Source organism: Astatotilapia calliptera, chromosome 9 (genome assembly GCF_964374335.1).
Source record: "Astatotilapia calliptera chromosome 9, fAstCal68.1, whole genome shotgun sequence".
Taxonomy (NCBI): Eukaryota; Metazoa; Chordata; class Actinopteri; order Cichliformes; family Cichlidae; genus Astatotilapia; species Astatotilapia calliptera.
The window spans coordinates 18863631-18880891 of record NC_137430.1 but is presented as its reverse complement, the minus strand read 5'-3'; the positions used below and the strand labels follow the sequence as shown (position 1 = coordinate 18880891).

The following is a 17261-nucleotide window of genomic DNA, read 5'->3' as shown; positions in this document are numbered from 1 at the left end:
GCTTGGTAATCACGAGAAAGCAGTTGCACGACAAACTAGTCTCTTTAGGCATTTTTATACAAGTTTTTTATTCACAATGTTAATGGGGGAGGTCAACGTGTCAGTTAATTTACTCTCTGGCTGCTTTGTGCTCAGAGCTGACAGACTCACACTCACACACACACACAAAAAAAGGGTCCAGCCTTTGTAAAATAACAAAACCCATGTTTATCAATGTGAAAGCAGAATATGAATCGTTGTCATAATTAAAGTAAAAAAGTCTTTAAGCTGGAATTAATAGGAGATAACAGGATGGGTGTTTTCTGAATGAGCAGCATTGTTCCACACACACACCTATAAAATGGACAGTCAGTATTTTAACACTTTTGTCATGCCCTTTTACAAATTTTAGGCACTGAGTTTCAACATTCAACACAAACATTATGACGCACACGAGGCACAAAAACAAAACGTGACATTTACAGACAGGATTACAGGAGAAACACGGCGTTCTTTCAGACTTCAGGACGGTTTGGCTCTGAACGTGCAGAGAAAGAAACAAAGGAAGCCAAGCTTCATTTCCTGAAAAAGGCGTTGCGGGTGATGCTGTACAACAGGTGATGAGGCTTTCGCTTTGGAGGTTCAGCCAGTGAAAAGACCTGCTGCTGAGGCACGCTGGTTGGGATGGTGATGTGACGCTGGTGAAGTGGGTGAAGGTTTTGGTGCAAGTTTTGGGGGTGTGGGGGGACAGAACCAGAGTAACCAAGATCTAAAAGGTGCAAAAAACAAAAAACAAAAAAAACAAATGAGTATGTAAAGCAAATTATACAAAATCTTTATTTTTTTTTAGAATATAAAGTCAAAAGCAGCTTAAAATGAAGAAATATTTTGTCCTTACTTTTGATCTTCCCCTGTTTGGCCCTTCTGGCATTAACAATCGCCCGTCTCCTTTGCTCTTCGCTGATATCAATTCCTGCCAAGGCACACACACAAACACATCTTCAGGCCAAAATATTTACTACCCACTTACTCAGAAATCTTTTTACCCTGTTCACCTTTCACTTGACATCTCTCTACAGTGGCTGCTTGTATTCTCAGTGAAAGGAATTTGGCTCGACTCACCCATCTCCTGGTCCTCCTTGACTCTGTGCCTCTCCTTGGCAAACGCTTGTAACCACCTCTGCTTGTCCTCGGCCTTCCTGCAGCAAAGCGCACACATAAACTCCAGAGTGGAGGAGTGGCGCAAGCGCAGAGCATTCTTCAGGGTCAGTCCCAGGTCTGCGTCCCGTCCGTCGGGCACGTCCACCACCTCAGTCTGGTCCATATCCAGTCGTCCACGGTAGTGAAGCAGGTCTCTGCGCAGCACGTCTTTTTTACAGTAGACCAGCTGATGGTCGAACAGGAAGAAGCTGCGCTGTTGCATTTTGCCTTGCCGGACAATTCGAGTCAGCTCACCAGAGTGGATCAACTCTGAGCTGCGCTCTAACACATCGGGTCCCTGGGACAACATGTTTCCAAATATATTCAGCCAAAAGATTTGAGGCAGCATACATCCAACACTATGCTGAACAATTAGAAACAGAATTAAATGTGATTAGAGGGCATATTCACCTCCCAGTGCAATATGGCGACCTGCCAGTGAGCAATGGTGTCGATACTCTCTAGCCGTCTCTTCCTCTCATTGATTAGACTGGCGACATTCTTCATAGTCTCGTATGCTTCGCTCACTCCGTTGTGGTCGCTGCATTAAATCAACAACACAGCAGTGAAAACAGGGCCCGCAGATGGAAAAGCACATTTCCATTAACAGTGAAACATCGCTTCAATCTCACTAATGGAACAGTAAGAAATCAGTAAAGTAGTGGGATGGACAGAGCTAACAGTGAAGCTAACAAATAAATAAAATATAATCATAATTTATTTAGTGACTTAACTCCTTCCCCCATAAAGACAACATCTGACGCCCTCTTTGTTAAACGTTTAACAACTATTAGAAGAGGTTCTGGATTTTTCCAAGGTATCCCTGGTAAGCTGATGCACAGTCATTTTATTCTGGAATATATTAATCAACACTGAAGGAGTTTGTTTACGGCCGACACTATGGAATGCATGCTACAGGTCTTTAAACAGTGCCTGAAAGTACCTGTGGTCTTTGGGCGTGTACTTGAGCAGTTCTCCTAGCTGCAGAGGGTATTTACAGATCTTCTGGACAGGTGTGAGTAAGAAACCAGCAATAGAGATGTCAATCATCTGCTGGAGGAGGCGACAGGCCTCAAAGAAATGCTTATATTTTCCCAACTTCATTAGCCGCTGCAGCTCAGCACAGGCTGCGGGATGAGTATTACAGTACTCCGAGTAGAGTATGGAGAAGCCTTCCCCCTTAAAATAAAAAGACAAATGATGATCAATCATTCAGACCAGAGTTAACATAGTTAATTAACAGCATTAAGTGCAGCCACTACCTGCTGGAGAAAGCATGAGCCTATTTCACTGAGGTGTGGCTGGTCCTTGTTGTACTTCTTTTCTAGTTCTCGGAGGAACTGCCTCTGAAACTTGTAGATGTCTTCTATGTTGCTGAAGATGGTTTTCAGCTGCAGCTCGGTGAACATGTCAGGGTGTTTCCGGCACTGGCGGATATAACCCTGAAACATAAACGGCATCAGTGTTTGGGACTGAGAGAAAATATGACATGACAACAGTTCATATACTGGCCAACAGGTGGTGCTGGAAGGTGGAATTTAAAATTCTTGGAAACATGAGTTTGATTATCAGGGATTTTGCATTTCTTGAAAACAAGCTTATTACAAATGCTGCTGACACTGACTGGAATTCAAGATGTAAATCATCTCTAGATCAAGTTAAGTGCCAATGTGAGGCACATAGTTTAATCCAGCTGTTTTCAGTGTGTGGAGTGAGGCTGATGCAATCAAGCTGTCCTTTATTTCATAAAAAAAGAAAAAATCTAAAACAAAACAAGACACCTTGGACCATTTTGTCTTTGTTGTTATTGAGTGGTGAAAGCTGTTGGATGGTGGGTGGAAGGTAAACTTTTGTATTTGGAAGCCAGGGTATGCTAGAGTGCTACAAGTCTGAGAACCACCAGCTTTGCTTTGAAACCCTTACCTCACAAATGTCTTTCAGGTGTTTGATGTAGATGCGCTCCGTATTCATGATTTCTTGAACCACATTGGTTCTCATCTGCTGCCTGTGCTGAGAGCTGTGTGTGTCTCTGGGAGCTGGATCTTCCTGGTCTGCTACACTCTCCACACTTTCAGCACTCGAGTGCTCCTGATTCACACGCACCTGAAACACATTCACCACCGACACAATTGGACCTCCTGAGCATCATCTGAATGATCAGAAAGCCTAACTTCAAGTTGCAAAAAATATTCAGCCAATGGTTTCTTTTTCCAGTTGCAAAACTTAAAATAAAATGTTAAAGCTCATATGCAAAGTGGCATAATTACAACAATAGATACTTAAGCCACAAGAGTCTTTTGAGGTTTAAGTACCTTTTATATCTAAGATCTGTCCACATCACTTAGGTAACAACATGTGCAAGTTTAACCAGCTCCTGTTCACCAACATTGATTCAGCTACAAGCAACTACACAGCAATCCTCACCTGCCTGTCAAAGAACCTCACCATGGTGACCGCCTGCCTAATTAACACTCAACTGTCAATCAAGTATGGTCACTACAGAAACCAGCCGCGCCCCTTCTTCAGAGGGCTGCTGGGGTTTGTTTGGAGCTAAGCCAGTTTGAAAGTCTTTTCTGTGCTGCCAGAAAGCAAACACAAATCAGACACACGGGTCAGGAAGTCCACTTACCCTCACAAAGCTGGAGGGGAACCAGGCCTCTCTGTCGGCCCCCCTGCCCCACCACCAGTCCTTATGTGAGGCCTCCAAGACACGGATTACATCTCCAGCCTTGAAGGCCAGCTCCTGCTCCTCCATGGTCACATGGTCCCAGAGAGCCTCAGCATAAACTGCGTGGCCAGAGCTTATCCACTGAGCAGCACACAAACAGATAAGATAAACATACAATTACATGCAGGCCAAACCCATGTCTAACATGTAAGATTATGTATAGGCTTGTGGACCAAGCACTGGTTGTGTGTTCTGCTGAACTGAGGCCAGACATCTTGGAAATGGGCACATTAACATTTGTGCACAGCTGTTTGTGAGCCAGCAGGGTGGCAAGATAAGTACGGCGTCAGAAACTAGAAGCACATTTTTGGAAGAGATCTTTGCAAGTGTTGCAACGTGACAAGATTCCCTCCCTCAACCTCACCTCACTGAGCACAGAGAGCTCCACCCCTGGCTGGAGGTAGGGTGTCACGTCAGTGAGCTCGTCGAAGCTGCCCTCCTCCTCCTCGCTCACGCTGTCATCGAGTGTGGCAGAGCACTCTGAAACACCATCTGCAACATGTATGTAGAGATGAAAACACTGTAGGGACCAGAAGAATCTCAGCAAACTCTCAACAAACGCAGAAAGAAGCCACATACACAGGAAAGCTTGTGCCTGACTCCATATCAGCATTTTCCTGCAACACACTTATTGACATTCCTACACTCCAGTTGTCCCACAAACTAAATTGTTTAATCTCTTGTGAAACACAAACAACCCCAGGGGCACGTTCAGTCTGTGAGCGGTGTGCAAAGTTCTGCTGTTTTCTGTTTCCAAGGTATTAAAAAGAATTAGAACAGTATTTAGTTCTTATTGCTCAAAACTGCCTGAGAACTTGGGTAAAATCTACCCTTTCATAGGAAGTACGCATTTTTCAGTATACGTTACTCCCCTACTGGATTTAAGAGAGACCAACTGCTCGACTATGATCTCAGCAATTCTGCTATATAAGCGGAGGGACAGCCATGCAAGAATCAGGATGATTGGCTAAATTTGGTTAGCAGTTCAGCAGTTGTAAACAGAAATAGAAGATAGGCCAGGGAGGACTGTTAGCACAAACCAGTTTCAGTAATAAAGATGGGAGAACTAAGGCTCAGTTTCCCAGACATGGATTAAGTCCATGTCTTTTGTTTTTCTTTGTCTAGGACACGAGGCTTAATCTATGTCTGGGAAAACTTTCATTAAAAGTCACTGGCTGACTCTATGCGTTTGATTTTGCTCCATTTCTTAACTGAAAGAAACAAGACTGGATTATCTTGTGATTTATTGATATCACTTAAGTGATGGTAAACTTATTAAGTACAGCTTCATACAGTCATTATGCTCAGAGGTAGCTAAATGAAAACGAGGGGTTTCCTTTAAACTGTTCAACAGGCTTTAAGGTGCGTTTGCTCTACCTTAATGGTGCAGCAGCTGCAATGTTTGAACACCACCAACTTTGTGTTACATTAGCACAAAACAGCTCTCACCGCTGAGCACCCTGTGGAGTCTACGGCGGCCTACGCGGTCCAGTCCGATGGGGGTACTCTGGGAGAGAGCGGAGGGTCGAAACCTGGCAGACACTCCTCTGTAAGGGGGCACCTGATGGGAAGGGATTGGTGGTCGCGACAACGCCTGCAGAGAGGGCGAAAATGAAAAAAAAAAATTGTCACACAGAACTAACAGACAATACTGTGTGCAAATATAATCATCAGCTGCTATTTATTCTCCCCCATATTCTCTGAGTGCTTTAAGTATTACAAAAAGAAGCGAAGCCTGTGTGCATTTGGTTGAGATCCAAAAAAAAGAGTCTTTATGTATAAAGACTCTTTGAAGCATGACAATATATCAAACTGGAGAATGCGGGTGATGTGGTTTTGTTTTATTAAGCCTGATATAAGTGTTTATTTATTTTGCCAGCCTTCTCCCACAATTAATTCAAAGACTTTACAGCTGGAAAATAAAAGAAACATACCAAACCACAATATTTACCAATTCTGCCCACTAAAAATTGCTTGTGTGCCTTTGCAATTTTACCATAGACGTTAAACTTCTACAGGAAGACAGACAAGCTTGAAGCTGGTGAACCAGATTGGGAACAGATCTGCAACTTTGTTAGTGATTTCTTCTTCCAACTTTCAAAGAGATGTGATCTATGAATTCTTCATCTAGGGTCAGACTATCAACACGGTTCTGTTGTACGTACCACTGTTTATTTTTAGGATGCCATTTAGAAGATTCAACGGTGATCTGATTCTGCTTAGCTTTTTGAACACACCCAGAAATTTGACAATTTAATCAGATACCTGAGCAATGATTTTGCTCACTACTTGTCTTAAGTGTCAGATTTGCCTCACTCTTACTTTGTTTTCTTCCCCAAGATCAAGTTCAAGTTCATGGGTTGCTACTGTGACACAGTAGAGGACATCCAATTGTCCAAATGGTCTGACTTTACTTTGACTTTCAATCAATAACGACCAAATTCAAATCAGGTCTTGCTTTTACTTTAACTGGACAGAGTAACAACAATTTTTAAGAAAGAGTCAAAGAAAGATCTATAACTAATGAAAACAACTAAAGTTTGAGGACTTTTGCACAAAATGTATAAAACCTGTAAAAGCTTACAGTGGGAAGGTTGTCTTCCTTCAGCTCAGCATCAGGAGGGAACAGATCCACTGGTCCTATCACAGAGATGGGCCGCTGCCTCCTGGCCTGAATGTCCCCATTCATGCTGCAGCTTTCAGGGCTCTCTCCGTTCATGTATGCATCATTACCAGTGCCGTCTTTACGCTGCAGTGGATTTGCACTCCTTTCCTCAGAAAGAATCTCTCCGACTTCCTCGGGGATGGAATGTTTCCTGGAAAGCAGCTGTCCATAGTCAGAAATGGGCCGTGGTCTCGGGCGCCCCCTTTTTTGTCTGGACTTGACAGAGGATGTTTCCGTGGTAGGTGTGGCTTCATCTGTGGGAGATGTGGGGGATATGGGTGACTCTGAGGCGGATGATGGAGAGATAGGTGTGCTGCTGGTTGACGGGGAGAGCTCCTCCGTTTGAAAAAGAGCTTCTTGTCCTTGGTGGTCTGACGTCACCTGTGAGATCAAAGCAAAAAGTTGGAAACTAAACTGACTTTCCCTTGTCCTCCAACCTGCACTGGAGAACAATTATCTACTAGGAAGAACATCTGTTAATCAGAAACAGAACAAGCTACTTTCAGCTGCTCCTTTATTCACAGAAGAGGGTCGCCATCACGGGTAGCTCCTCATGTTTGATTTCGCAGTTTTTAAATCGCCTTTCCTGAAGGGCCAAAATTTTTTTCGGCCATCCCAAGATCAAATTAGGAACCCGTTGCTTGTTAGATGAATGTGTAAACCACTACAATAGAGAGTAAAATTAAAAACCATTAGAGTTAAATGCAGAAAGAGCTTTCTTGGAATCAGAGCAAAGGTGTTTCAAAGCTTTATCTCGTGAGAAACATTTTTTATCAAGTGAAAGGACTCTTGTTGACGCAGTAAGAGGCTCAAAATACTGAACACAATCAAACCAGGGCTTATCATATTCAAACAAAAACTGCAGCAGAAATTGCAACAATACGAACAAATAGATGTTACCACACTGCATGCATCTGAGCAGGTATTATATATTTAAGAGTCCATTATTGGGTAAGAGTTACCCACGGCGAAGTTATTTCTCCAAATCTTTTTAGCCAGCAAAGCCAAATCTCACCTCCTGCTTTTCTCGATCTGGGTCCGGACCCCGGCAAATACACTGGAAGGGCACACAGTAGGCTAGCACCATTGTGAAACGCAGACTAACACACAGGCTGGCTTGTGGTCCCAAGGCCAAGTCCTTAAAAACTTAAGTCCTTAGGTTTTTCAAGCCAGTAACAGCCGCTCGATGTCTGATGTAAACAAATCTGTTTTTCCTGTTCATCTTTCAGGAGAAAATGTCATCCATAGGCTAAAAGTCATCTTGCTAAAATCATCTCTTAATGGTCCCTGTCTACTTGATGGTGCTGCTTGCTGTTCCAGGCCCAGTGCTCATGGCGTTGGACTTTGCTCCGCTGGGCTGCATCTAGAGGAAAGGGGGAGAAATGAGGGCTGTACGGACTCATAGCCTCCAACCCTCCCACAGCAACAGGACTTGCTGCTTTGCGCAAGGGCCACTAATCATAAACAAAGCCTAATCATTAACTCTCTGAGCTCCTTCGGCGTGCCCGTCAGCATGGAACAGCTGACTTCACCATGTGACTCCACAGCATCAGAAGTGCGCAGTCAGAACTGACAGAAAAAAAGCAATGTGAATCGATGGCGTTATTTATTTGACACTCAAGGGGACTTTGGACAGGATAAACCTCTCTCTCATTCGTTTCCTTTTAGCATACGTGCATCCTACTGACAAGCCTCACGTCAACACAAGTACTTATCTCAATTTTCTGGAATCCTGCCAGATTCAAAGATCGCTCTAAAGTGGGAGAAGTAATATTTCACTTCCCAAGACAAGGGTCAAAGTCGTTCAGCTGGCACCTATAAGTCACCACTCAGTTCTGCATGATAAGAAATCGAACCTTTCTTCTGTCTTTCAGCACTTCTTTAAACCCAAACAGTCATCCTAAAGATATGAACCCCATGCTCTTCTGTGAATTGATAAATAATCTGAAACATGCTTGTTCTTGAGCAGTAGATTAATTTATCAATAACCAGCTAAATAATCGACAGGCGAGTTGCACAAAAACAACATCCTAATTATTACTGTTCGACAACGTGTTAAAAGGTGTCACATCTGTTAATGAGCATGGAAAAGAGACACACACATAGAGCAGGGCGATATGGCCAAAAATATTTATCACGATATATATTTGAAAATTTGCGATAACGATATAACCGACGATATAATTGATGCGAGACAAAATACAACTCCACAACATTACTAGCGCAAAAAGACAACCTTCCATTTATATTCACTTAAACAAGAAGCTGGTTTTTATGTACATTAAAGCTTTATAAAAATGTAACAGTACAAATGCAAATTGCTTGCTGAAAGTTTAACCAAAAGGCATTTCCACTAGAAATGGGCTGACATGTCCTGAGCATAACCATGTATAATATCCACTGAAGTTAAACAGAGGTGCTTTGCAACATTAAACTGCAGTGTGCAGTACGCATTTTTCGGACCATAAGGTGCACGGGATTATAAGGCACATTAAGCGAAACAAAGCAGTCAGATAAATCAAACTTTATTAAACTCATTCTTCTTGCTTCCTCCATTTCTGTACCATTGATTCCTTAATGTTGAATTCTCTGGCAGCTGCTCTATTCCCATGTTGTTGCAGTATATTAATGACTAACCTGGTATTGTGGATGGATTATCTCAGTTGTTCTCCTGACTGAAGTTTGGTCCGTTTACAGCATCCTGCCATGCGATTGCATTTGTCTCTAACCATGAAGAACCTTCACGTTAACTTTTATAAGTGGAAAAGTGTTAGTGTTCGTCCTCCAGCTTCACTGTTTATGTTATGCTAACATAGCTGTGTCGCTAGCGATCACGTAGCACATCATTATATACCAGCTAGCCCAACTTCAGTAACCCTACAAACGTCACTGCTGTTTAGTTTCCTGTCTTCATTTATGTTGCAAGTGATAGCAGAGGTGTACGTTTGATTTTTTTCAGAAATCTCTCAGTCAGAACATGCAATATCATGCTTAGGTAACTAGCGAAACTAGCGAGCTAACTTCCGCTAGCTTCCTGCTAACTTCTAACTCCGTTAAATGTAATAACTTTTGTTTTCATGGATGCCTGGAAGTTAAACTTTATAGTTACACCTGGTAAAGCAGCAATGCTGATCGTTTTATTAAAGATGAAAGAATTTAGACAGTTTTTAACTCTAAGTGATGCTGCAGTGTTGTTTGACCTGAAGATTTCGGAGTTTAGGACCCAGATTACTCCCAGATTTAAGAGCATCTTAGTCCGACAAATACGACAATAACAACGGCCGCTTGCATGTTCTGCAAAAAAATGTGCTTTGTTGTGTATCTGACGGACAAACACCAAACCAGTTCCACATCACGGAAGTTGCACCATTTTTACAAACCAATTCTGGATCATCTGTTTCACTCAACAATCGGCCATGTGCGTATGAAAACAAAGGCACTGCGCATGCGCGTTTTACTCCCATTCTATCGCGATATTTCATTTTCCTATCGTTGCCTAACATTATACCGGTATTACCGTGAACGGTATAATATGGCCCAGCCCTACACACACACACACAAAAAAAGACATTACTTCAGGTTGGACTTCAGATTTGCAGCCTTACCTCATTTGGTGATGCGATGCCCTCAGTCTGCTCTTGTTGCTGTGAATGTTCTCTTTGGCTGAATAGGGATGAACTGCATTCTACCATCTGCTTATAATCACTTGTTGTGGCTACAGCCGGTGACTCATAATGAGCAGAGATATCGGGTAAAGTCTGCTCTGTTGTCTCGGGGGGCTCCCAGAAAGGGGCGCTGATAATCACCTGGTGGGGTTGTGGGCTGTTGTTGTGTTCAGGCTGGGGCTGGACCAGAGGAGTGTGCTCGACAGACGTGGCCTGAGCCGTGACGAGCACGGGCCGGCGCTGTCGCTCATTGGTATGCAGGAAAGGGACACGACGAGAGTAGTCATCATGGAGGCGGCACGAGGGGGACATGGGAGATAGAGGTGTGGAACTCGGGGAGGGACTTCGCCTGCGTCGCACAGTTAAGTCAGTCATGCTGCCGACTAGCTTCAACATCGGTGGCTTAGTCTTAACAGGGCTCTTCTTGCGTGTAATACCTTGGCCCCGGAGATCAACTGAGGAGGTGCTAGAGGTCCTTTCGATGTTTGTTGTCCCATTTGATATGCTAGTCCTCAGGAGGTCTTCCTGTGGGGAAGGAGGACCTGGAGATGGCGCTTTACGTCTAAATAGATTGAGGTTCTCTGCACTTTTGCTCAGTCTGCTCAGCACCTTCACATTTGTGTTGTCACTTGTATTCTCAGTTTGAACATCGAGCTTTGATGTCTGATCTGATTTCTGAGTGGTATTTGCATTGCTTCCTGCTTTTCTCCCATTCCCAGAGTCAAATAAAGTGATGCGCCCCGCTCCATACGCTCTCCTGATACTCCTGGACAATCGCGAATTGCGCGCAAGACCATCCCCATAATTATCCTCCTCATCGTAGTCATCATTATCTGAGCCGTACTGGCTTAACAAAGCCAATGTTTGGCCTGTAAAACTTCCCTTAGAAACAGTATATCCTTCAGAGCTCTTTGAATGATTTGCTAGATCCGCTACACACAGATTAGAATTATTTACAACTGTGCCATTAGCCCTTTCCTGATTGGGCAACGAAGGATTATCTCCATCAAGGTTGGATGCCCCTCTGGTCTGAATACCCTGAAGCACAGACGACCGCAGTTTTTTGAAGGAGTCCACAACACCTATGCCTGAAAGTCCGCTGCCTTGGGCCGAGGTCGGATCATCTGCATTTGGACTTTGAGCAGTGACGGTGCCCTTCCTTGAGTTAGAAAAAAGCCTCATAATTCTTGAGGAGTAGGGCTTTCCTTCAGGCTGACATGAAACTGAGCTGGACCAAGCAGAGGAGTTGATAACATTCAGTTTGCTCTCATCAGAGTGAAGACCAGCACTCATTGGTTGCACCTGGGCACCATATCCAGACAGCAGGTATGGGACTGCACTTCTTTCAGCGTGGTTCTGGGATGGATATATATCACTGAGGGGTCTGCTCCGGATCAGTGGGTCAGTTTTTGTATTGTGGAGTTGTGAGAGAGGGTCTTCGCTTGCAGACAAGACCCTGTCCTTTTGTCCTGCCTGCAAAACAGAGGTTAATTTAAAAATCTTTCCATTTTTCAGTGCTTTTCAAAGTTCACAAGAAAAAAAAATACAATTAATAATCAAATTAAGTTTGATCAGCTCAAATAAAATGAAAAGACTGTCACCTGAATACATTCTAAAGCTGTGTATCATCTGTGTTTTTGCCTAAGAATAGAGGAAGTGAATCATTAGGAGTGTGAGATTTTACTGAGCATGCCTCATGTATTTGTCCTTGATGCTGTATTTCAATGTCCAAGGCAAACTGAGGCCCAGGCTGGGGGTGGTGGTGGTGCCAAGTTCAGCTTTACATGTGTGTGATTCAGGACAGAGGCTAATGCAGCTGAGGCTTTGAAGTGGGGCTTTGTGAGCGTGACTAAGCAATGAAGCCTGCTAATCCATTGTGATTAATGCAATAAATTGCCCAGTTTTCTCCCGAATGCATAGAAGATGAGGTGATGGTGAAGGCTGTATGGTCTTCAAATCAGTGACACTTTTCACCTCATAGCACATCATACTAAATCTATAGCTGAACTCTGAAATATTTCATACATAAAATATAGAGGTCTCCATTTTATTTAAAAAAATGCAAATGTTTAGTATTCTTTTCAGTCACAAATAAATAATGATTTTACAGCACAATTTTCTTCATTTTTAATGTCCATAGATTAAAAATGTATATGTAGACCTGATCTTGATTTCTATGTAAGGAGCTAGGATGACATACAATGATATTATAAACTAATAAATAACCAATTATAACAACTGGTTATACACTGAGACCAAGGAAAGTTTAATTACAGTTGAAAAGAACCAATTTATGTAGCTGTTAACATACACAGATAGTTATTCATCAAATATAAAATCTACAAAAATATACTCATTATAGTCAGTTCATGTATTTTGCTTAGGAGAGCTCGTATGCATGCTTTATTGTTTTACATTCGTTACACTAAAACTATTTAAACAGAGGAAAATGTCAAAAATAGCCAACATGAATTACTCTTAACAGGATGAAGACAGTCTTTTATGGTTTGAAGAGAGCACTGCCTTCAGTTTTTGTTGCAGGGATCCTGGAATGCTCCCAAACTCCCTGGCTGCGTGCAACGTTAAGAGCAGATGAGCTTTCTCCGTCAACCCCTCAGTGGAATCTGCTGTCACTTCAACCAGCTTGCTTCATTGCTATGAACACTTATGTAAACACAGAGCCACCGCTGCCAAGCACCGCTGCTGACAGACAGTAAACACCCCCCCACACACACACACAATCCTAAACAATGCGCTGCTTTCAAACTATTGCTGAATTGTCTTCTTGTGCTTTCTCCTCCACAGCCACTGAGGAATCACGCAGAGCACCAAAGTGGACCCCCCCCCCCCCCCTCCCAAAAAACAGACAAGATCGATTATTCCATCTACTTTCCAAGCAGAAAGATAGGAGATAGGGAAGGAATGTCTTCAGCCTCTGCAGCTTGTTTTTGTTTGGAATACTCACCTCATGCTATCAGCAGTTCTAACAAATGCCCTATCCTTTAGTACCTTTACGCCTTCTTCCTGCAGTAGGACGCCAACTGTCACAGGCCAGTTGGCGTCGCCTAATGCTTGGCAGTGGCATTAGTCAGAGTCAAGCTGACACAGGTGGCTACTGTTTCACATGCTGGCAAAACAGGCTTTAATCATCAACAGCGTGTGTGCAAGATGCTTTTACATTGCAGTAAATCTACAGTAACCATGACTTTTGCTGCATGCATCAAGATAACAATGTTAGCTTTGATGTGGATATATATTTAACACCCAATAGCAATCCACACTTTTGAGGTTGCAACAGGAAGAGGATCCTCTGCCAAAACAAACATGCGGCGCTACCTGCCGTCGGGACCCCTTGGGAATAAGGAAGCAGCTGAAAGCAGCATGTTACAGGGGAAATATATAACAGGCTATTTTCATAATCAATTAATAGCTGACATTAAATTTCAATCGGACTTACTAAACTTTGCTGCAGTTTTGTCACATTAATATTCTAAATTTCTTTAGGGTGTTTTAGGGCATCCATACATCCATCACATATTGCTTTCTATATTTATGCTTTTTATTTTGCGTTAATACATTACATTTTCTATGAAAAGGTTTGATACGCACCTCCAAACACATTTTTTCTCAGCTTTAACAAGTCTTTGACTCATGCTTTATCTTTCCTTTTAAGTTAGAGGAAATATCGAAACAACAAATCCTGCCAGTAAATACACTCCTCGAGCTCATAAGCATGTCAGAACAACCAGACAAGCAGTACTTACGTATGCGCTAATAAATCACTTTCACAACCACAAACTTGGTCATGCTGCCCGAGTACCAGAACCACCGCTTTTCTCCAGCTTCCTCTTGCTAATCTGTGGATGGGAGCGGCACACTGGGGCCCTGGTCCAGAGTTAATTAGGAGCTGAGGGAGGATCTCCCCCTCCTCACTACCACGAAAGGCGGCCAGCTGGATCCAGTTTCAGATTAGACTCCCAGGATGAACATGCATCCACATGCATAAACACAAACATCCATACATGGGCACAAGCAAAAATGCACTTAAACCCCCCCCCCCCAAAAAAACACAAAAAAAACCAAACAAAAAACACACACACACGTACGTGAGGATCCTCTCCTGTAATGTATGGCCTTTGTGCATAAGCTTGGATACTGCAGCACATATACACATAGAGCACGGAGAAAAGCATTGAAATGACTGACTCCCTTCCTGTTTGGCTGGAAATCTCCAGCCGTCGGTTATGTAAGTATTTACAAGAAACAAGCGTAAGAGACTTTCTGCCCACAGTTCACCTCTGCAGAGGTATGCCCCCCCCCCTTGGCTAAGCTAAAACTTATTAAGAAGACAAAATGAAGTCAGCATTAAACTGAAAGACCACCAGACAGACGGTATCAAGGGAAAGTCTGATTTTTCATTTTCTTCTCTCTGGCTTAACCCTGAGACAGACATCACCCTGCAGCAATGTCACTTTACTAGTCTTCCATTTGCCTCAATGGAAAAAAAGCTGTGAGGAAGAGAAGACTGTATTCCTCTGGACTGAACAGACTGGCTGATTAGCTAAATTGGTGTGCGTAAATGGGGTTTTGTGAAACGTAAGCTGAGCATATGTCGAGTGCAAGAGGAAAGAGTTCAATATATTTGTCTTTCTCTTGTTGCGAAAGGATTTTTGCAAGATTAAGCAACTCTTGACAATATTCTGTATGTGTATGTGTCTATATAGTAAAGTCCTTTTTATGCTTGTGACCTGGACTTTTATTCTGCTTTCAAGCTGAAAAGAAAAGCTTCAGCAAATGGACTCAGAAGGAAGTCTACTGTGTTTGGGATCAGTGTATAGATGTGGGAGTGGGTATAGCTTGTTTCTTTTCCATTCCAGGCATAATCTGATTAGAGCAGCTCTACCACTCAGTGTTCAGAACTGGTTTCATCTATAGGCCGATAAGGAAGATCACCAGGTGACTCAGCATTGACTGAGCGACATCTAAAGCCTGTAAATGCCCCCCAGGATTGCATGGCGCAGGGACACAACACTGTAAATCTTTAGTATTTGATGTGATTATGAAATACACAAAAGCTCATGCCTGGATCAGCTGAATTTAATCTATGAGTTCAATTTAAAGGTTAAAGTCTTGCATACATCTGTGACCCAGTTCCTCATTTTTGATCAGGTCATATGGAGGAGAATTGAAGAAGAAACCACGCCCCTTTTCACAGAGCGTGGGAAGTACAGGTGGACGCCAAAGCAGGGAGTGTCACCACTCTCACACAGGCAGCCACTTACTCACCTGATCAAGTGAGGACTGTCATAGACACAGACTGCCAGAAATCTAATACCACACAGTGTAAAAGGCTCAGTGAAGACAAAACACCACTGAGCCTGGTTTCAAGGGCCAGCAGTGTAACCTGACAGCACCGCAAACCACAAGGCTGGACCATTAAATGAAAACAGAAATGTAAAAATGTAATAAGCTTTTTTAAACTACAGAAAGATGAGTTGTAGGCGTTGTATTTTATGTGTCATGAGATCTGGAAGAGAAAGCGGACTACAGTAAAATTATATTGTAGTCATTTGGCTCTGCTGTAAAATTACTGTTCAGGCCCACAATAAATCAGAGGACTCTGGCCTGCGCCTGATTTCACCTCTACAAGTGTCTGTGTGGGACCCAAGTTCATTAAATTGGAGTAAACTCTCCTGCGGCTCAGTGTAGCTCAGTTAGATCCGCAGCAGAATCTGGAAAACAGGGAGTCACGAAAGGGGATTACATCGAGCACTTTTTCTAAGCTCATAAAGAACTAGGGGCCTAACTGCTTATTTATTTCTGCATTAATTAACTTTCTTCGGCTCTTTGTAGTTGCTGGCCCTCCAACTCCCCCCTCCTCTTCCTCCTCCTTCACCAACTCCCTGCACAGCCTGGCATCTCCCACATCACTATAACAACCACGGCTGTAATGCACCACAATATCCCCCGCACCCCGGTCCCATTTCAACTGGTAGCACAACAGAGAAGGTAAACGAAAAAAGAAAAATCACTGCAGCTGTAACCCAAAACCAAACTTCTAAAATCAATTATTAAAATGAAGAGTACCAAAACTTCTGCTCACCCTGCTCATAGTCGCTGATGTTGTCCTCCTGACCTTTTCTCTCTCACGCACATCAACGGAGCAGCTGTTGTAGTTATTTATCCATGGTGTCGGAGCAGTCTCTCGGACCTCCAGGCGCTCGCTGTGTCGCTCTCTCGCTCCCCTCGCAAAAACATATCGCTCACAAATAATTGAGAGAAAAAAAATAGTATGGCAGCTACCTCCGTTAACTAGTCACCCCCCGCAACATACTGAGACAAATGGCTGGCTGACTCCTTGAGCTAGCACCTTAAGCTAGCTCAAGCACGGCTCCACTGATAAAACTTGTGAATTGCGCAAGCTCTGTGGTTTCTTATTTCGCTTTCACCAACCGGCAAAACTCGTTGGTGTGCAAGCGACTGCGATGATAAACACTGAATCATGAAATTTCTCCCGACCTAACTCATGGGACACTCCTAATGTCGCTGGTGACTCCAAGTTAAAAGTGGACTCTCTTGGAGGATCGTGCTGGCGAGCATCACTAATGCACTTGTTGCTGTGCTGTTACAAGGGGCGGGGCCATCGCGAGGTTAAGCTCGAGGTTAGTGGTTGACCACAGGGCGACCATTTTGGTTTGGAGCCAATCGCAATTCAGTAAGTCGTCACCACCGCAAACCACGCCCATTCCAAGGCTCTTCAATGAAGTTAGAACACAGAAGAAAATGCTTCACCTAGTTCCAGCGTCTCTCCGACGACTAAAAAAGACTCGGCCTTCCAGTTGGTGTTGAACTGTCTTCCTCGTGTCATGCCAAGCAATTATTGTCACAGATATTTCTGTACCGAGCCCATCCCAAAATACCAGAAGAAGAAAAAAGAAGGGACTGAGTGATTGTCGCTCCCCTTTGTTCTGAGAGAGTAAACAGGTTACAGAAATAACACAGAGCTCAGTCAACCTTTGTACAG

The 17261-nt window shown here is 43.3% G+C and overlaps 1 protein-coding gene across 3 annotated transcripts; it reads right to left on the bottom strand.

The window, feature by feature from the left end:
* Positions 1–43: 43 nt before the first annotated feature.
* On the bottom strand, positions 44–16859 carry spata13 (spermatogenesis associated 13). 3 transcript variants are annotated; one of them, XM_026179526.2, is made up of 13 exons: positions 16341–16859; positions 10178–11710; positions 6492–6953; positions 5357–5501; positions 4272–4399; positions 3809–3988; positions 3103–3282; positions 2442–2621; positions 2123–2358; positions 1591–1720; positions 1102–1477; positions 878–952; positions 44–748 (listed from the first exon to the last, which is right to left on the bottom strand). In XM_026179526.2, exons 1-13 carry the CDS (start codon positions 16347–16349, stop codon positions 555–557), a joined length of 3828 nt encoding a protein of 1275 aa, XP_026035311.2. In that variant the 5' UTR covers positions 16350–16859; the 3' UTR covers positions 44–554. The 3 variants fall into 3 exon arrangements, with proteins under 3 accessions (XP_026035311.2, XP_080162610.1, XP_026035312.2); XM_080306484.1 differs by lacking the exon at positions 16341–16859 and adding an exon at positions 14002–14569; XM_026179527.2 differs by lacking the exons at positions 10178–11710; positions 16341–16859 and adding an exon at positions 7588–8495.
* Between the last annotated feature and the right edge of the window lie 402 nt (positions 16860–17261).

Coding starts and splice junctions, on each gene's coding strand:
- spata13 (XM_026179526.2), bottom strand. Junction 5,502..6,491: donor AGGAAGACAACCTTCCCACT/GTAAGCTTTTAC, acceptor CCCTCTCTGCAG/GCGTTGTCGCGACCACCAAT. Junction 3,283..3,808: donor TCCCCTCCAGCTTTGTGAGG/GTAAGTGGACTT, acceptor AATGTGTTTCAG/GTGCGTGTGAATCAGGAGCA.